This window comes from Protomyctophum parallelum (assembly GCF_964188405.1).
Source record: "Protomyctophum parallelum genome assembly, chromosome: 19".
NCBI classification, from domain to species: Eukaryota; Metazoa; Chordata; class Actinopteri; order Myctophiformes; family Myctophidae; genus Protomyctophum; species Protomyctophum parallelum.
Window position 1 is genome coordinate 13,563,104 of NC_139717.1, and position 22,110 is coordinate 13,585,213.

General features: G+C 41.7%; 1 protein-coding gene and 1 long non-coding RNA gene across 2 annotated transcripts; both read right to left on the reverse strand.

Annotated features, from left to right (window-relative positions):
• Positions 1–5,385: 5,385 nt before the first annotated feature.
• On the reverse strand, positions 5,386–6,424 carry LOC310877158 (claudin-20-like). Its single transcript, XM_083790893.1, has one exon. It carries the CDS (start codon positions 6,348–6,350, stop codon positions 5,439–5,441), a length of 912 nt encoding a protein of 303 aa, XP_083647019.1. The 5' UTR covers positions 6,351–6,424; the 3' UTR covers positions 5,386–5,438.
• An 850-nt stretch (positions 6,425–7,274) lies between these two features.
• On the reverse strand, positions 7,275–19,215 carry LOC310876578. Its single transcript, XR_014570734.1, has 3 exons — positions 19,080–19,215; positions 14,528–14,582; positions 7,275–7,323 (listed from the first exon to the last, which is right to left on the reverse strand). It is a non-coding gene; the product is annotated as an uncharacterized lncRNA (long non-coding RNA).
• Between the last annotated feature and the right edge of the window lie 2,895 nt (positions 19,216–22,110).

A 22,110-nucleotide genomic window follows, 5' to 3' on the forward strand; every position in this document is an offset into this window, starting at 1 on the left:
TACCTTAAGTTCGTTGTCACCATGTCCAACTTATTTCAGGTTCTTTCAAAACTCTATTTTCCATAGCGTTAAATCTCTTCATACCTGCAGGGTTAAATGTTTCATGGTTTTACATCTTTAAGGTGTATTAACTTAGGTTGGGTTTCTGGTCTTAATTGGCTATTATTTTCAAGCCATCTTTAATACAGCTATCATCTAAAAACACGAATAAACCCGAATCATATCATTCAGGTTTATGATAAATTATATTTAGCCTACTAAAATAAATCACATCTGGGATCGCCTACCCCTTAATTAACACATGGGTGCACTATAGTCTATAGGCCTATAGGCAGGCTATACTATCAGGGAACTGTTATAATTTCCATCTCAGGAAGCGTTCTGATCAAAACTATAGGGCTTATAGGCCTATAGTCACCTAGGCCTAAAGAGAAATTAACTAAGGAATTGTGCTTTGGTTTGGTGTTTCGGAGATCCAGGGCTTTTGAATAAATTAGCAAGTAGTAGACAATTTTAACAGAAGACATAGGCATAACATATTAAAGGCATGTAAGACATGTAAAGGCGTATTTCATGCGCAAGGACAACGACATGCACGTGCTTGCTGTTTTTTATATAAAGTGTATATGTGTAGGCTACGTCTCTAAATGTTCTGATGAATTGAATGGTGGACCCATATGCATGTTGTAAACAGCTAGTGTAATGCTTTCAGTGTGTCGTCCTATAGTAAGTCTTTGTAGGCCTATTGAGTTGTGCTTTCATGTGAAATCTGCAAACTGTTAATAAATCAATCAATTAATCAATCAATTGCAGGACAGTTCTTTTTGTCAAGCGAGTCGAACCCGTTGGAGGAGCTAAATTAAACAGTTACAGTTACTGTTAACTGTACAGTACAGGGCAGCCTACACTAGACTATACAGACAGGCCTGCAGGCGAATACTCGAGGACTCCCTGTGAATTCCTCATGACAACGTGATGTGACCTTGTAAAAATTGCTCCCACGAATCAGGACCAATATGTCTCCATGTGCCTGCACAATCAAACCAACCTGAACATCATGCGCACACAGACCTGTCCGAAACACCACAGGTAGGCATTTTTATTTGTTTGCTAAATTAGCTAAACAATACAACAGCCTCTTTTCTTTTCTTTTTTCTCTTCTCCTGGGACAAAGTAGCCTATATTTTTCAGATGTGGGTCCGCGGCCAATACGTCGTAGGATGGATATCAATTTGGGGGTCCTTGGCATGTTTGAGAACCACTGTTCTTTACCCTTGTAAAATGTAGACAGCCAAAAGTGTGTGCACGAGCAGCACGATTAACGCATTTTGAAATAACAAAGCACAATTTAATTAAGCTTATGAACTATGACAGAAAAGTGAGCAAAGCGACAGATTTATTATCCGAAACAAACATGTCCCTTAGAATGATGATATGTTAAGTTAGTTACATTCGTTAAGGTATTGGAAGAGGAACTCATTTCATTACCCAAAAATAAAAACACACATTGAGTTTTATTCCAAAATTAAATATCCAGAAATGGCTGCTTTAAACATGTGCTTGCACTAGCATGACATTCAAACTCATATTGAATATAGCCTTTTTTCATTTTTTTCAAAGATTAAACCAATGCGATCTGCATGTATGACATTGCCTTTTTTGGGGGAATGTTGAACAAAACTATAATATCATGCATGTTTTTATATATAATTTTGCAATAAAACTCGTAATCATCTTCATTGTTATGTTGTTTGGCGCTGGATCTCAAAGGGTTAAAAACAGCCGGTGCTCTTGGCACAGATAAGCCTATTTATAACTGTTATCAGGCTAAAACATCACAACTCCAAATCGGGCCATTTGAATGCTTTTACATAAATTAAAGCAATGCCTACACCATTTATGCTATCCTTCAAGAGCAGGTGTCACTAGTTCAGAATTTAATTGTATTTAATTGGCTATGTTTTCTCTCTATACACAATGAAACCATCACTGCTAATTTAACTCGGACTATAGCAGCTGCCTACATGTTCCATTTACCCAGTTTGCTATGTGGTAAAATTAACACTGAGGATTTGAGTGTATAAAATGTGAATCTAATGGGCCTGTGGCCGTGGGCATTTAACAGAACAGATTTCATGACAAGACATGGAACAGCTATAGTTGTCGCCTCGTAGCCTATATCATATGGCTCACAATCAAACCGTAACGTTTTAAATTCACATGTTTATCAATGTTCTCCATTCTAGAAAACATTCTTGGAGATGCTTTGAGAACAATGACCCCGCCCTGATGAAGCCATGATAATTTGCAAACCACGTGGACGTCATCCATCTAAAAGAAGACAAAATACAGGTTTTCTATATAGGCATTCTTATTGAGGTATATTTGGTGATGCAAGGTTTTCTGACAGCGGTGATAAAAAAACGAAGAGAGCATTTTAAGAATGGAGAAATAAATAGGCTAAACTGGCACCTCTGCTATTAAACATCAAAAGCTGAACATCGTTTTTACATCTGCGTGCCAGACAGTGAGCTCTGGATCCTATTTTAGGCTTTAGACGGCCTACACAGCACAATGCGTGTAATTGATTTTGAGATACAATCACACGGTTTAATGGCACCCTTCTTCTCTGAATGTGAATTTGTAGGTCGGAGGTCTTCTTTGAGGAGCGAAGCAGAGGTTCTTTCTGATTCATTCATCAACAACGGGGAGGGACAGGTGCCAAAGACAGCTATAGCAGGCCATGGTAAATTAGCCCCATTATGTGCGTGCGTGCGTGCGTGATTGCGTGTGTGCACGAGCGCGTGTGCGTGCATGCATAGATAGATTGCATGGCTGCACATGTGCGCCTGCAGCAAATCTTCCATTACAAATCTGCCAATGGCACTGAAATTGAGTGAAAATTATTTAAAGGGATAACTTTCAAATAAAATAAACATAAAAAAAGATATACTTATATACTTATATTATATAATAATGGTTCATTTAAAATGATTGATTTGATTTACATTATGTATATAATATGAAGTACTTTATTTTGAATATCCTTTTATTTTCTACTTTCAGACGTATATGGTCTCCTTTGTTTTTGTCACATAATCTGCACTTGGGGAAAATAAACACTGTTAGTAATGGAAAAATCACAGCCCCTTTCACAAATACAGTATGGACATAATGGCATGAGGGGACCATGTATTTTCCATTTCTTTGTTATATATATTTTTCTAAGTTTATTTTATTTGAAAGTGAAATATCCCTTTAAGCATTTATCATACTGAAATTGTATATTTTAGATTAGTCGATATAGGGCTACCTTATCATTGAACAGCATTAATAAATACATGGTTCATGACTGTTAAACTGCTACATTTAAAGAAGAACTTCACTCATTTTCAAACTTCTATTGTCTTCATATTTGATTATAAGATATGGCACATTGGCAATTTCCCTCTCACTCTGAGTCTCATTGGTGGCCTGTGGGCAGTTCAGAAACCTTCCAATGATGTCATCCATGGGGATTACAATAGAACCGGTTTTAGAAATATAAGCCGCATTGTAATAAAAAAATAGGCTTTATAAAGCTTATTCGAAATGATCAAACCGGTGCCTACCGATGATGTCACTGTTAGACAGGTTTTGGAACTATTTTCAAATGCTTCATGCAACCTGTATAACATTATAGTGCAGGAAATGAATAGGCTGTAAAGTGGATGTCCACCCACTTCCGTTTCATTTAGTTTGCAGTAGCATAAACTTGTACTACTGTAAATCAAAAGAGTCAAAGCATAATATTGAGCAGTAGAAATGGAAATTCAAACATGTATTTTAAAGACAATTTAAATTTATTTTTTGTGAATGGAAATGACTAACAGATGACAGCGTCCCATTGAAAGCGTAGGCTAGTCACAGACTCTACCAGTAGCCTAGACTAGCATTCGCAGATTGAGGAATAGTTGCCTGCATGGCTTCAGAGACGACTGAACTGTCCACATGCAGCCCTCCTCTGACTGAAACACAGAGCTATAGTAGACAGAACTAGTGCCATATAGTGCTCATATAATGAGTGAGGACCATTTGAAGATATAGGAAAACAATTGGTGAAGTGGTCCTTTAACAGTTTAGGCCCCAAAACACACAATCTGCTCTATATTGTGTGCCATAAATACAAGCGAAAGCTTAATTTATACCTCAGGTGCCTAAAATAGCAGATAAACCAGTCCACAACAACGTGGATATTTTCGGCACGTGACACCATCACATACGACGAGTCTGCGATGCAGTATAAAATTAAGCATTCACACTCCTCGACAAACTGCAGACTGCGCTACAGCATGAAAAATGACAGGGAGTCAATTTCTCGCAGCTGAAGGGGGTGGTATCAGACATGTGGACGTGTGTGTGCGTGCGTATGTGCGTGTGTGCGTGCGTGCGAGTAGATTGAATGACCGGTGTTCATTCAACCGTGCTGAGACGATAATGGGAAACCAAAGAGCATCATTACCTCACTATACGCTGCTTTGCACCTTGCTCCCCTGCACGGTCTACAGGGAAACATGGAGTGGATTATTTGTTCAGATCTGGACTCCGTTGGTCTGTCATTTCTCCAAAAGCTGCATTCTAAACAAAGCAATGTGTTCTTTTATCGTGTGTATATATAGGCACAGTCTCTCTCTGGTAGCTATAGGTGAACTTGTGAATTAAGCAGAAAAGCAGCATTTAGAATAAGTCAGCATGCATAGACCTGATACCTAAATCAGCCTGTTAAGCCATAGAAAAGTATTATTATATATTGTTTTTTTATTATTATTTTAATCTCCTATAAGGCAATAAAGCACCTAAAGCTGGAAATTGATGGCTTGTATGTCTTCCTTTTGCTGACATGAAGTTGTGATGCAGAGGTCTGAGATGAAATTATCAGCTGCAGGGTTAGCACTTTTTTCTGTTCAGAAACCTTTGGCATGGAAAGCCATCGTGGCACTTTAGTTTTTTTTAAAGGATCCTGTCACAGGAGTTTGCAGCGTTTCGTGCATTTTTACGACACCTCCTCCCTCTGCCTTACCGTGCTGTTTTTCCTGCGAATCTGCTTTTTACGGCCATGGCCGAGTCTATACTCAGTCTGACGCTGGTCTGCGAAACAAAATTCAAAATCCGTGATCAAACTGTTGTTTTCCGACGCTTTGTAATTTCCTCCCATTCTCGCTCATGCTGGAGGGAGAAACAGACGAGAGTAGGAGATAAGGCCGTCAAGCTGATTACCTTCCTCCTCCCCCTCGGCCCCCTTCTCTTCACCATGCAATACCCCCCCCCCCCCCCGCCCCTCAATCCCCCCAACACACACACACACCCCTCTCCCAACCAAAAAGCAGAAAGCCAGAAAGGCTCGGCTGTAAAGTGTCTCTCCACGCCTGCCGCTCCACAACCGCAGAGCTTTCCTAAGGCTAGACGTAGTGCTTGAGAGTGTACCCGGCCTTCACGTCTTTAGGAGGGAGTTTGTGTGGAGAGTAATACTTCCTCTGCTCTGGTCTCTCCATGTGAGGGCTATCGTCCTCCGAAGTAGACTCTTCCTGAGCGTTTCTGTGGCTGCTTGCTGCTGCCGGCTGCGACTGCTGGCTTGCTTTGTCCCCGTTTAACTCCTGCTGCTGTTTCGCCGCCTCGCTGTCCTTCTTCCTCTGCTGCTCCCGCTCCTGCTCCAGCAGCTCGCGCTGAAGCCTCTCCCTGCGCAGCTGCTCCAGGAGTTTCCTCGGATCGCCGGAGGGCGACGTGAGGTCCAGCGTCCCCAGGTCCCTCTTCCCGGGACAGGACATGCACAGGATGAAGCCCCCGGCCAGCAGGAAGCCCGCCGAGATGAAGGTGACGTATATGGCGCAGCCGGGCTCATACTTGCTGCTCTCCGGCACGTTGACGTCCAGGAAGCTGGTGATGACCTCGTCGGTGTACCAGGAGGCGGCCACCAGGCACAGGACGCTGGCCAGGATGAAGCAGCCGCCGGCCGCCACGGCCGTGTGCCCCTTGGCGCGGTGACTCCCGCCCCACCGCGTGCACTTGAGCCCCAGGGAGGCCAGGCAAAGTCCCAGGGAGCCCACCATGCAGGACAGGACCATGGTGGTCCGCGCGGTCTGCAGGTAGGCGGGCAGCGCCAGCACGGAGTACTTGAGCGTGCAGCTGAACACTCCTGTGGTGTACCAGGTGCAGTCCATCCACAGGCCGTGCATCTGCGAGATGGCCGTCATGATGTTGGAGCCCACGTCGGCACTCACCTTCCAGTTGGGGAGCAACGTCGCCACCGTCGTGCCAAGGACGCCCAGCAGCGCCAGGGCGAAGGCGAGGATCTGAAGCGCGGAGGACATCATCGTTTAGCAAGTTCGGCGGGGTCCCGGATTCGTTCCGGTGCACCATGCGGTGAACTGCCTCTTACCCTCCCCTCCCCTCCTTTCCTCTCCGCTCCTCCTTCAGGCGGTGGTGGCGAGGCGACTTCACCTTGTGGTGCGACCCAGTGTTTTTTTTTCCCGGTGAAACAGCCCCCCCACCCCCTCCCCCCAACCAGCTCGCTTATCTGGCCAGTCCTGACAGGAGATAATTCCTCAGTACAGGCTCCACTGGGCTGCAATAAAAAGGCAAAATGAGAATTGAACTGAGGCGAGTGAGCGTGACGAACACACAGCTGAGACACAGCTAGGACTGGACTGGTGAGAGAGGGGCACTCAGAGTTGAAACTGACTGACTGACTGACTCACTGTTTGTTTGACTGACTGACTGACTGACTGACTGGCTGGCTGGCTGACTGACTGACTGACTGGCTGGCTGGCTGGCTGGCTGGCTGGCTGGCTGACAGACTGGCTGGTTGGCTCGCTGGCTGGCTGACTGCAGTTCTCTAGATGTAAAGTGGATTATCCCATTTGATGGAGTGATCATTGAGTCAATTATAAAGTATAATATACTCATTCAATGTGGAACTGCCTCACAAGGATGATACTGGACTAAAGGGTTATTTCTCTTTTCTATTTATCTGATTTATCGAGTAGTGCTTTCTATCTGAGGTGGGTCACATTTTTCTCACTTTAACTGCTAAATATTGAGAAAAGAAAATAAGTTGTTTCCCATTTTTTACGAGAATATAAGGTACAGTGATTTTCTACAAATGAAAGTCAGATTTAAATGCATTTGGAAGTAAATTAGAGGTATTTATTATATATATATAAATTATTTTTTAACAAATGTTTTTAAAAAACATTATTTTTGAAATAAACTTTCTAAAACATTCAATATCTTCTCACCTGTTTTGATCCCTGGGTGGTGTGTGGTGGTGCGATGCTTTGGTTAAATCTGGGGACGGAGAGAGGAGACAGACAGAGGAAGGAAGGTGAAAAACCAAAATGCGGGGTAGACGCAGATTCACGCCGCGTAACTACCCTCCCGTCCACTCGTCTCCTTGGCAACTGTACATACAATTCGATCCTCTTCAGAGTCTTCACGACATCCCATAAAAGATGCTCTACCTATCTTTGTATTTCAACTGTCAACGACCACTTGAATTGAATGACACATAACAGCTAAACACAGAAAAACTGACCGTTGTGTTGCGTATGATTTCAGAATCGGGCAATTTTGTGAACGTGAAGGTCATTGGCTCGGGTTAAATTCGCCGCAAAGCGGCATTCTTGTCAGTAATGACACTATGGTGTGGTACAATGAAACCATGAAGTGAGAGAGATATACAGTAAGCATACCTACTCGTTATCAAACACTTGGCAGGATCTGTCTAATTAGAAATAATGTCTGATTGCGAAACAATCTTTCCGGCGACCTGATATTGGCAAATTGGATATATACGCACGTTATCTCTGTTACTTTTAATCAAATAAGACAACAGAGAGCGAATGACAAAGCTTTTATCCCCTCCCGCAATCCGCAGTCCATAGGAAGATATCACGACTTCAATGCGGCAGCGTGAACTATAGCCCCGCTGCAATGCACAGATAAGGCTACACACCCGCCCACCCAGTCACCCCATCCCTTCTCCTCCTCTTCTGCTGGGATTGAACGCAGCAGTGCCCATAGCAGCAAGCCGTCCCAACATGTCCTTATTGTAATCCTGTTTCTGTGTGAAACAGACTTATCATAACAGACCTGTCCAGGCAGCAGTAATTACCACCAGCAACCTGACAAGAAAACCCTAAACAGCCATTTTATCCCCCTCTTCCCATGTGTGAATGGTGTATTGTTTGATGGTATAATTGTTAGGTATATCGGGAAGGTAGCGCAACCGCTTTGCAGACTCCCCCCATAACCTAACCGTGTTCTTTTAGCTATTAAACATACTACGGTTGGTTTGTACCCCTAACAGCATTTAAAACCTAACCCCACCCTCGCCTCTTTAAGCTGAAGACTTCTCATTTGAACAAAGGAAATTCATCCCCTTTTTTTAACGAAACTTTAATGTATATTAAAATGTATATTTGTAAGTTCATAACACTGTGGACTCACGGCAGACACATTACCTTTCAATGCATGTACTTTAAACGTGTATTATTATTTTACGTCACACTTATGCCATTTAGCTACCACTCTTATCGTTTAGAATGCCAGAGGTGAGGTAGGCTATAGCTTCTCAAAATAGAATAGTCTCACTCTAATTCTGCCCTCCAATTCACACGAATTATACATTCATTTAAAAACAAAAACACCATTTTCTCTGTTCCGCCCTGAAGCTCTGCAGTAAAGTATTCCAGTACTACTTCCAGCCAACCCAAATCTATTGTCTTAAAGGACAACTTTTTTAAAATATTTTATTAGAGAAAGTAAAAGATAAGAATTATTAATTTCTTTTTTATTTTCATTGACGGCTTTCTTTAGTTTTAGCGATATTCATGATTTCTTTTGACAGGGGGCTGGGGCATTCGGGCAAGTGGCTGAATATATTTATTTTCAAATTCTTACAGCGATTTCTTTATTATTTTCTATAGTTTTAGATAGACATCAGGAAATTACATCTGGCCACAAACGTTCACAGGATCTATTGAATGTGAAGGGGGAGGTGATAGACTGACGTACTGAGCCGACACACAGTATGGCAGCCATCTAGTATTGAGATATAGATCCTGTGATCTGTGATTATGGTATATGTGCTGAACCCAAAGAACCTTCCCATCACACAGTGCCGTCTCCAGCCACAAATCAGTAGGGGGGCATACTTTTTTCCAAAGGGGGCACTTACTTTTTCAAACCCCCCCTATGTATAACGAATAATAATGAAATTGAATTGTATAACAAATACTCGCCTATTAACAAAGTGATGCGTTGAAAAAGGCTACAACACCAACAACAAACAAAATATGTTGAGCATTATAATGTCTTCTGCATACTGTATATGACCTTGTATTTCTATTAAATATTCAATTAATTTAAACATATATATATTTATAATAATAATGAAGAACTTACAGATTTAACATTTCTAAAACATAGCAAAATAGGTAGGGTACTACTAGCCAATCTGGCCGGTAGGGGCACAAAGTCCAATCTGGGGGGGGCTATGCCCCCCAATGGCCACTGCCATCACATCCCAACTTTCCTGGCTGCTCTACAACAGCAGCACAAGCATAAACAAACAGATCTGGATGAAGGGCAGTGTTATGAGGGTAAAACACTGACGCAAAGAATAAAGGGATTTAAATTGCTTTTTGGGAAGTGGAAGAGTGGAGTGCTGTTCAGTATCTCTTATACACTTATGCATTAAAAGTAAGAATTACTTTTGTTTGTTACCATCTCCAGACTGATTTCCAAACTGCAACATGACAAGCGAACGTTCTTATCCACCAAAATGTTTAATTTCTGTAATTTTTCCTTTCTTTTTTAACTGTGATTAGCTGTCCTACATTTCCTGCATGGTTGAGAATTGGTGGAGATTCAGGTCGAGAATTCAATGGGGAAATTAATGTTGTAATGTTATAAATGTTTTATTTATTTATTTAAATACCATACACGTATTTGTGTGTGTGTGTGTGTGTGTGTGTGTGTGTGTGTGTGTGCGTGTGCGTGTGCGCGTGTGCGTGTCCTCTGTATGTGACTTACAGTGTAATGTAATGGATTGTGTCCCAGGTACCAGAACAGTGCTTCGGGGGTGTATTGCCTTGTACCAGGGGGGGGGGGGGGGGGGGGCAGACTATTAGAAGTGGACCCAGGAGAGTTGAGCCCTGATCTGCCTCAGGGCTTGTCGGCACCAACCTCCGTAAGTAAATGTTCTGCTTTCAATGGAGACGAGTGTCAGACTGTGAGATCGTTTCGCGACTCTCTCGAATTATCTGACACCTTGTTTAACCATTTAACCCCTATTTATTTGTATTTTTATACTTTGTCGAACGACGGTGTCAAGTGTAAAAAATAGCCGATCTACAAGCTCACTGATTTTTGCTTTTCTATTCTTTATATAATTTATATACAGCCCAGTGCCCAACGTAAAGTACTCTGACAGATCTCCACAGGGCCTAGTGTGGCCCCATATAGTGCAATGTTTCTCAGACATTTGGCCGCAGACCCCCCCATCTGAAAATGCGTTGTGCCAGGGACCCCCAGAAGAGAAGATTAATGTAAAAACAATTCCCCAAACTCGCTGCACGGCACCAAGTGACGTGCGGGGACCTTGTAGATCTATTTTTGAATAGCCAAAATACAAAAAAATAACAAATGGCTAAAGTGATTAAAATGAATGTGAAGCAAAGTTAACAAGGCTATTTTTGCTGAGGAACCCTGGACCCCCCCCCCCCCCCCCCCCCCCCCCCCCCCCAAGGACCCCTAGGGGACCCCACTTTGAGAACCAATGTCATAGTGGACACCAAGTGGAGTGGAAGCTCACATAGGACTATATATAGGACTAGGAGGTACTTGCTGCAGGTATTTTTGGAGTGCATGCATCATGCATACTGTATACCTGTTCCATGCAACCGGTGCATTGATAGTGCCATCTATAACATGGGGCTGGTACTGTAAGCTTGGTGTGCACTTGACAATGAATGACGAAGGTATGCCAGAATCTGCATGCATGCACACAACATGCTCCCCGTTTCCAAACCTATGTAATGGCCTCAGGCATGTCGTTGACAGTGAGCGAGCAGGCAGGCAAGGGTTAAGTGCTTTGCTCATGGACACTTGGGGAAAGCCTGAGGGCTGTTGTTGAATCTGTGGAATGCCTGACCATTATAGGACACTTTATTCTAAAAAGGAAAATGGACCACCCCCACACTAAAATAATTCTATGTGAGATATCTCAAAATATATATTTTTCTTAAATGCCAAAATATATATAAAAAATAAAATAAACATACAGATAATATCTCTAATGTTATATATACTCTATATGCTTGAATAATGTTGGGGTACAACATTTATTTCCAAGTAGAGGTTTTATCAAATTGATTTACATTGATGTAAAATATATCCTATATCCTTAAATATAAATGTGATTTTTTCTGCAGTATGGGACACTGCAACTTCACAGCAACTGTTTTTGGTTGGATTTGTAACACCAATTGTGTTTGTTCATCAGTAACGGTGTTTGATTTGTCCACATCAGACCAGTAATTTTCTGTCTGTTATGGTTTCTCTCTCTGCACCTACTATGTATATAAAACACTGTTGTATAAAGTGTGTTTGTGTTTATTCTTTAGAACATTTTCCCTGGGCTCTGGGCTGTCATGAGCACCGTGGGAAGAGGAAGAAAACAAGGTTAAGAGATGAGAGCTGTACACTGTAGATGAGTGTTCATTTAGCCTCCTATAAATCAGTAGTTCTCGTGCTAAACGTCTTCATGTCAAGGACCCCCGAATTATATATATATTTTGAAATGTTGAAAATGTCTGAAAATGTTTTGTACCAGTGAGCGACCCCCAGAAGAGAAGATTTGTGTTAAAAAAGCAACATTGGAAACATTTCAAACAGTTTCAAACACTTTGAAAACGGTTCAAAAATAACAGATGTACGCAAGCTTGTATATCTGCTATTTTTGAGAAACTCTGTTCTACAGATACAGCTAAAATCTATAATGAGTCTTACAGATGCTCAGCTCCCGTCAAGTAGAGCAGTATATATCCAGTCGTTGTATAGCAATGGTTCTCAAAGTGAATAACGTGTCATTAAAAAGGTATTAAAAGTATAGGCCAAGTTTAGAAGTAAAATTATGTATTTTAAAGCACCATTAGACTGGAATTCATTACACCTTTTCTGAATTTGCCATCCAAAATTGCTTGAACTAATAAAGATATTTGAGTATCTTCCTTCTAAGAGTTTGAAGACTTTTTGTCCTGTTTACACTTTAGGCTAGCTCTGGCATCACCATTTTGGACAAAATAGTGAAAATAGCAGTTCTGAGCTTGTAGATCAGCTGTGTTTGCTAATTGTCATTATGTCATTTGACTATATACTTTAGGGCTTAAGTGTTAAACAAACCTGACTTTACAGGAAGCAGCCCGGTAACTAGTTGGGTTAGAGAATTGTCTTTTCGTTTTCCATATATTCATTATTTGGGTGTACTCTGTAGGCCAATACATGCAGGACACATGTGCGATTTTTACAACGGCTGCTGCACAGAAGCATCTTGAGAGGTGGTTTAAAATGACCTTTAAAGGGGTATGTGTAAGTGAGATATATTGTTATAGTGTTTGTTGAGTAACAGGGGTCTCCCCGTCTCTGTAGGAAAAACACAAGATCGGGATGCACATTTTATCCAATCAGAAACCCAATTTAGTTTTCTCTTTTTTCGCCTCACCATTTATCCTGTACCCTGTAAGCTTTCTATCTCCTGATTGGATACAATTGGTGTCCTGACTTGAAAACGTATTTCTGTTTACTAACGAGCTGAAGAGACGGGAAGGCAATTAAGACCCCTCTTTCTGGAAAAAACACCTCATAGCAATGAATAGAATATAATGAACACATTTAAAATAAAAAGTCTATTCATCACACATCATAATACATCATCATACATCACATTCCATGCTCAGCCAATCAAATCATTTCCGTGGTGCAAACACACAAAGCTGTGCATAGGAGAGGCTATAGTGCCCCTCAAAAATAGCCTCTTTAATGGTCCATATGTGCACTATAGGCCTACCATTGGTTTTCAAAGTGGGGCCCAGGGAACCCCATGGGGTCCACAGCAAATGTAGCATCAAAATCATTTTAACCACTTTTATCCATTTATGGGTTGGCTATTCAAAAAATAGCAGATGTACAAGCTCACAAGGTGCAAGCTTGTACATTGTAAAATTTTTCAAAATCTTTGAATCTTTGATATTGTTTTACATACATATTCTATTCTGTGAGTCCCTGGCACAAAACCTTTTCGGATGGGGGTCCGATCGAGTGCATATCAATTTGGGGGTCCTTGGCACGAAAGTGTTTGAGAACCAGTGTTATTTCCACAAACATTTCAACATTGTATCATTTCTCACATCACGAATAATAATGCAAAACGTTGAGCCAAAAACATCGCAGCGTCCAGCTGTTTATGGAGCTCTGTGCTTCTCCACATGAGTGGCTTTTGCCTGCAGGCACTTTCCCACTAAATCACCAGACGGACAGGAATATAAATGGGCTATTTATCACCCCCATCGTCACCCCCCTACCCACTACCCCCAGTCATGTCACAGTCCACATCTCTGATGGTCTGTCTTTTCACATTACAGATATGAAGCAGAGACAAAATTATCGATGCCGTATTTCCCAGGCCGACACACTGATTTACATCATCACTATACCAAGCTCATTCTGAGATCATTTGATAAAAAAGGGGAGACATTCTATTATAAATGATGAATAACACAACATTTTATATACAATATTAAAAATAACACCTGTGTGAAATGAGGGGCGCTCTTATCATCATACGTCATAATACATCATCTCATTCTGGCCAATCACTAGTCTATTAATGTTTGTGTTTAGACATACACTCAAAACTGGCCATTCATTATCAATGGCATTTAATGTTTGTGTTGGGACAGAGTTTGTGTTTACACACACACTAAAAGCTGGACATAGGAGGGGATAGTCCCCCTCAAAAAATTAATGATGGTCGTTGAAAGGATGATGGATAACCTGGGAACATAGTTGACGATAGCACTGTAATGGGTCTGTTAAATGATTAAAATGTTCAGGAATAACCGTTTCACAAGCTCACAGGCTTGTGAGCGTGCTATTTTATTTATTTATAAAATAAAAATTGCCTGTAATGACATGCCCAAAATAGGGACGTCAGATGGTAATGAATGAATGAATGACAACATTACACCCAATTTGCTTTGCACAATGAGCCACATAAAAACATACAAAAACATCCATGTGGCTTCAGGTGACGCCTGTGAATGATTTCTCATGATGTAAATAGACATAAAGCACATCATGGAATATAGCAGCACTCCCAAATGTCTGTTAGACATTATAAGCGGAGACTGTGGCAGGATCACAGAAGTATACAGTACAGTAAGACCAGTACATATACTGTACAATATAAGAAGTACATTTTAACACTTACCAGCTGCCATCAGTTGTTGTTGTCTCTATAGAGTGGCTATGTCTCTGGCTCTGAGCTACAGAAAGACGCGCACGCACACACACACACACACACACACACACACACACACACACACACACACACACACACACACACACCTATGAGTGGCCTACACACAATAAAATCCTCAGTGTCAATTTATACATGTGTAACCCTGTGAGCGTACAAATGTACCCAAATGTACCCATTTGCACACTCCCGGAGTGGCATGAACACTCAGGATTTCACTGTGCACCTGCTCAGAGCAGTGTGAGAGACAGAGGATGAGCATAATACAGGGTGGGGGGCCGGTGGGAGGCCGGCATGGGGAGAGGGGGGGGGGGCCCTCATCCTTGAATGTCCACCAACACATACGACTCCTCTTTGTCCGCGTTAAAGATCAGAGGTCAACGGCTATAGGTATAGGTTTAGATCTAACATGACCAAAACTTAATGTCCGTTCTTCACCTAATGATGTCAACAGCCCTGTGCTGTACGACTGTAATAGGTTACTGTTGTCGACAGGACAGCAGATACAGTACTATACTCGCTGAAGTCCTTTCCATCGGGTTTACAACTCGTGGTGTTACTGTCAGGCTTCATAGAGCAGAACTGAATGCGGGGGTAAAACGCAGCACAGCACATTCCACCAGGAACACACACACACACGCATGCATACACGCACACGCGCACTGTCAATGCTGCTGCTGCGCAGTCCGAGGTCATCGGTGACAAACGACACCTCTCTGCCTAATAAATAGCAGCTCACTGATCTGCGATTAAATATCAGGGTTTGATTTGAGTTAACCTAATAACCACATGAACATCACTATTCTGGGAATGTCACAATATAGGCAAGCATTCCGCAGAAATAGCTGATCTATATGAAAACAGCCACGTGTACCAAGTACCATTTCTCCGAAGAGAGTTGGTGAATGAGGGGCCCCAATCAATTAAGTAGCATAATAGGTTTACATATGGCTACTTTAACAGTTTTATTTATTGAGAAATATGGTGGAGAGAGGAGATACATACAGGATCTGTTTTAGGGTAGATACATCATTTGAATGATGGTCTTCAATTAAGGACAGAAAATGTAAATGATTTTGTTTGGTGAAATGTGTACAGGGGTACTGGGACCTTTTTTTAAAGAATAAAATAATATTTTAACTAATCTGTGTTTAATCGCATGGATGCACCTGGGACGTATCCTCAGTGATGTATCCCAAGGTCATTGGGGTTTCGGGTCTCTCGAACATCATACCCCTCACCCAGGCGACCCAGCCAGGGTGATCAAGTCCCGACTTACGTCCCAGTAGCTACCCTCAATCAGTCCCATTAGGGAAAAACCTATATATATAAATCCATATGAATCCATAAATACTCTATAGCACAATTAGGTTTATATGTATCTATGAGGATATATATAATATAAAACTAAACTCCCAAGAGAGTAGTCAAAGACGACGAGCTTGTAGATGGGCAGCCAAACAAACAGTCCAGAACAAAGGGGTGACGAAGGCAAGGAGTGGCACTGCAGATAGCCAGGTCTGAAGGATGAAGGAAACAAATTAGCAACACAGCTAACACTGCAGCTAAAACACAAGAAATGCTCTACATAGTACAAACAGCAACTGAGTAGAGAGCAAAGGCAGGGTTTTTGAAGACTCTGGTGTTGATTGTAGAATGGGAACAGGTGTGCAGTGCCACACCCAGGCAGCTCGTCAGAGGGGAAGGAAAACACAGAGGTGAACCTGAGTGTTTAGGTGGAATAGTGATGGGGGGTTGTGCCCAGGAACACCAGAAGTGGAATGTGGAGGTGGAGTGTTCGAACCTGGGTTCGAACTGTAACATATGCATTTTAACATATATATGGTTTAAATGAACACTTTCATACTTCCCACTACAGTATGGTAGAGCATGTTAATACAATATAGCTAATACGTCTGCATTTATTGTTGTTCAGACATTGTTGCAATTTCCTCTCATTGTCTGGGGAGAGACAATGGACATAAAACATGTGCATTATTTGTAGCTTTTTAAGGTGTTACAAGGTACAAAATATTTTCAGATGCGAGTCAAATACATAATTAGTTAGTTTGGGGGTCCTATAGTAGGCTACTGAATAGGCCAGATGCCTCATTATCGGATATCATTGCCATAAAAAGGGACAAAGGCACAATGTGATTTTTGTATAACTACATGTCTGTAGGTTATGAAATGATGTGATAGCAATGTCAAAATTGCAGCTGATTACTTGTTTCCGGCTCATATCTGAATGGCATAACTCAGCAAATAATGGGCTGATTTGGATGATTCTGTCATCAAAGTATAGGTTTTCAGGGGTGCTGAGTTGATTTATGAGGTGACTGAAGCAATTTAAGTGCAGTGGCATGTGTCAAAGGTCAATGTCAAGGTCATTTTGGATCATTTTGTGCCTCCCCTCTTCTGGCACAGAAAAGCTGGTAGCGGATCTCATTCACATCACTGGAGGTGGTCCCAGACAGGTACCAGTTACAAGTGAACTGCTGCAGTTTGTCAAATAGCTCTGTTGAAACATCCCAAGTCTGGCCTAGTTTATTTAAATGTCTCCTTAAAATCAGGGTTTTTCTTCAATAACCTCAGCACATTCAGCTTTCCATCACCAGCTAAGGCACTGAGTGTGTCACATCCTGTGAATGCATGTAGCGCAACCAGATTCATAGTGGTTTTCTCCCAAACCAAGCTTGTGTATGTCCACAAACCGTTTGAGGTTTTGTGTACCTCTGATAGATAGGACATGGGATGTGTTTTTGGAAGGTTAAACAGAGAAGCATTACATCAGTATCTCCAGAAGTAATATAATACAGTGTGTGTGTGTGTGTGTGTGTGTGTGTGCGTGCGTGCGTGTGTGCGTTTGTTTGTTTGTGTGCCGTATGTTATCTCTAAGTTAAGTCTAGTTGTGTGATCCTCATTTACATGTTGTTTATTGCATGTTTTCCTGAGTTGAGTTGTGTGCTGGGGTACAAACTTGAGTTTGAGAGTTCCTGACTGTTCAATGTAATGTCTAAATGGTTTCTAAATCCTCATAAACCCACAAAAAGAGGTATCACTCATGATTTTATATGACATTCAGAAGTTTAAGCTGTACGCTGTTTCAGAGAGGATTTGCCCGGTATGGCTACCAGAAGTATAATTCAGCATGTCTGTTGTTATGTTGAATAGAGAAAAGAAGCGCTGCTGTGGTCCTTGCAGTTGTGAACTGAAAACAGGTGCTCGTTGGCTCGGTTCAATCACGAAAAAATAAAAAGAGGTCCAATGCACTCTGTTCCAGTCAAGTGAAAAAAATGCCTTTATAATAACGGCATGGCAAAGATCATTAAAATACAGACCAACGCCTTCGTCAGGGTCCTCATGGGACCCTGCTTGTGTTTAAACTGGAGCAGAGTGCCCTGGACCTCTTTTTATTTTTTCATGTCTGTTATATTATGATGTTGGTCATGCGTGAATCATTTTAGTTTAGACAACAATGAATTATGTGGCTTTACACAATCAGAGTATACCCCTAAAATGGTATACAGCTGCCCTTCTGAAACTGCTATGACACATTTTATCACTCCTGGATGTCAGACGAACAAAATGATACCACAGTAGCCTATGTCTTGTCCCTGTTAGTGGCAACGGTACCTCACCCAGCATAAGGACTATGTGTCCTGCTCTGTCGTCACATACCGTCATTAGTGAAACTATAATGCCACCTGCCACTTATTGATCACCCAACAGCAGCCCATGAGAAACGTTCCGAGCACCACAAATGTAATCAATTAATTGCATTGTAATTACAATGTAAAATCCTGAGTGTTTATTTAACTATATGGGAGTGTAAAAAATGTACCCTTCTGGGTCACAGTCAGTGGATCCACTGTGTGCATATTACAATGTCAAACAAAAACGGCACACACACACACACACACACACACACACACACACACACACACACACACACACACACACACACACACACACACACACACACACACAGTAATAGGATACTGGTGCAGCGACAGAATGCTAACTTCCATAAAGTGAGCGAGGCTGTCAAATACGTCTGGTAATAATCCATAATCCATCCTTCTTTTATCCCTGTACTTTAGAAAGTATCAAACAGCCTAGCTGAAGCATCTTTAAACAGATCACAGGTCACTCAGTAAGACGAGCCATCAATATCACTAAAAATGACACTTTGAAGAAAGACAACCACAAGCTTAAACCAAAATAAGCCAAACCAAGTAAAAGTACTTGATCGTACTACAGCATCACACAAAAGCCACAAGAGTAGCAGATCCACAAGGTTGAAACGCTGCGTGAACTGACCCGTTTTGAGCTTGTGGATCTGCTATACTTTTGCTACTTTTGGATTTGAACTGTTTTGGACATATGAGATTTTCGCCCGACAGAGACGATATGTATTTTGTCCTTTTACAGTTGAACCACTGGTTCACCCTGTTTGAAGTGAGAAGGATAACAGGAAGGATATCAGTAAAATGTCACTCACCTGTTGATTGATGCTGACCTTAGAACAGCTGACTGACACGTTGGATCCGGGTCTACTGCTGCACGCGTGTGCGTGCATGCGTGTTGCGTGCGTGCGCGTTTGTGTGCACGCGCGCGTGTGTCTCAATAAAAGGTCCTTGTCTTCTTTGTGTTGCTGCTGAAGGGAGACATAAGTGGGATGAAAAGAGAAAGGAGAGTAAACAGTACCTGTTGTGAAGAGAGAGAGAGAGAGAGAGAGAGAGAGGAGGAGGAGGCTAGAGGGAGGAGAGACTGACGTGTGTGTGTGTGTGTGTGTGTGTGTGTGTGTGTGTGTGTGTGTGTGTGTGTGTGTGTGTGTGTGTGTGTGTGTGTCCTTCCTTCATGGTCCTTCACACAGGTGTTACTGTGGCAACAAGAGGGTTTCAAAGCACTTTCAGAACTCCAGTCACTGGTCAATGTATTTCACAATCGACAATCTGGGGGTAGGGGGGGGGGGGGGGTGGGGGTGTTGCTGATCTACTAGCTCACAATTTATTGCAGTGTGATGCGTTGTGAGCTTGTAGATCGGCTATGTTTGGCAAATAAGGTTGGTGTAGAGAGAAAAAAAGAGCAGACCAAGTACAGAGCCAAAGGTCCAGTTTAAGTATTTAGGTTTTAAGTCTATATTCTAAGAGTAATGCTTGATTACGATAAGAGTCTTCATCTAGTTCCCCTGTCAGCTCTTTAGTAAAGTGAAATTTATGCAATTTCAGGTCAGGATACCAATTTTATCCAATCAGGAGAGAAGGAACTCAAACAGTATAAACAAGTGAAAGTGGAAGTGATGGCACAAATAAATGAGCAGACAAAATTGGAACACTATCCACACTTTTCCTGGGCTGTGTGTGCTCCAATTCCTGTTGATTTCATTGGATATCATTGGTCATCTGACCAGTTTCATTGGCTTTTATTGGATCAAATCGACAGGAACTGGAGCACACACAGCCCAGGAAAAGTGTGGATACATTTCAAGCTGATAAATGGATAGGCTACTTACTCTGTCCTGATTGGCTGAAACTGGCAACCCACCTGAAAATGAATTTTCTGTACTAAAGAGCTGGAGAGTTAGGAATGAAATGTGATGTAAATCAGGCTATGAATGATAACAAACCCTTCTGTAAATTCCTGCAGAATATAGTTATGAATAAGACTGGAAAGTTTGGTGTATGTGAGTGCAACTGAAGTGGAGATTCTTTGTCCCAGGTACAGTATGAGAAAAACTCATTTTGAGAAAACGGCCTTTAAAGATTTGTATTGTAAAATTCCAAAACGTTTTATTTGAAGCCACGTGACCTCGAGCTGTCTGTGGTTTGATCCACAGACAGCTGATACAAAGGAAGTGACCATATTATGGTCACTTCCTTTGTACCAACAACCAATCATGAAAATAGAGAGGGTGGATTTTCACCCAGCAAAACGAGCTGTCATTGGCTACAATAAACTACTAAAATAAACATCTAAATCTGTATTTTGAATGTTTATTTTGCTTTAGTTTGAAAGAAAACATGTTTAGGAAGCAAAATAGCACAAAATCTCAAAATTGAAAAGTCATGATTTCACCTGCCATGTCTCGCCTTAAGACATTAAAATGCATTGGGCAGTACAGAGGATGATGAACAACATGCCAGACTATAATGTAATGTTCATGAACAAACACTTCCAAGCCGGCTTGATGTTACTTCATAATTGGAATCACTGTCTAATGTGTTTGCATGTGTTCCCTACACATGACAAAAAATGGGGGAAATGGTTAAAAGATCTTTACATGCGACAACCCAACAATCGTTTGGAAAGCTTAGCCTTTAAACGTGCCAACCACTCCTAACTCGACATGGCTTACATTTCACTCTCACCTGAGAAGTCTATAGACACTGGCCTGAAATGATTCCCAAGCATGTTGTGTATACAATATGTCATGGTGTGATGTATTGTGAGCTTGTAGATCTGCTTTTTATTTGCGAGTACAGTACACACGTACCATATTGTATGGCTCACCATTGATTAATAAAAACGAACTCCATAAAATCACGTATCCAGCAAGATAGCTGCACAACTTGAGAGTATATGACATCAATGTATGAGACCCGCGTAGAACTGGAAAGCTACTACTAGGGAGAACCATACTCATCAATGTATGAGACCCGCGTAGAACTGGAAAGCTACTACTAGGGAGAACCTGCTATATGGTCAATAGAGGGTATGTGCATGCATAAAGTCAGTGGCAAATCAAGTGACGAAGTGAGTGGCAAAGTGAGTTTAACGTCGTTTAATGCAACAGCGTCATATGACCCTGTTCTCTCATGGCAAGTGCAATATAGGCCATGGGCAAGTACAGTATTATAATATAATCTCCCCTATTGATGATGAATTTGCACATGAACTTTGAACTCTGTTATCTATTTAATCATATGATTTGTGTGGTCCCCCCTATTTTTCTATTTATCATTTTATTTGTGTATTTTACTATGTTTAATGGTGCATCAGAGTGCTTTCATTAATGGATTGAGATGACTTGACTAGACTGGACTATGACGGACTAACAGTTTATGCCATGAAGTTGCCCCATCAGTGTTTCTTTCTTTCTTTGTTCTATGGTTGAACTAAACGAAATTTCATTGTATGTTTCATACAGTGACATTAAAGATCTTATCTGATCTTGTCTTATCTTATGTCAGATAGGACTTTTCTGTTTGGATGTATGGGCAGTCAAGGCCAGAAAGTAGTTTTTTTACACGTTCCCGGCCTGCATAACTTCCTGGTCTGATGATGATGTCACGCGCATACCCTCTATAGTGCCTTTTGCGGTATTGATCGGACGACGGTAGCCTACACAGTACCAAGTGTAGGACTTTCCAACAAATTGGCCATATACCTCACGCACACACATGTGTGCGAGCGGGCACAGTGGCGTGCGCGCGCGCGCACACACACACACACACACACACACACACACTCACACACACACACACACACACACACACACACACACACACACACACACGTGTACATATAAA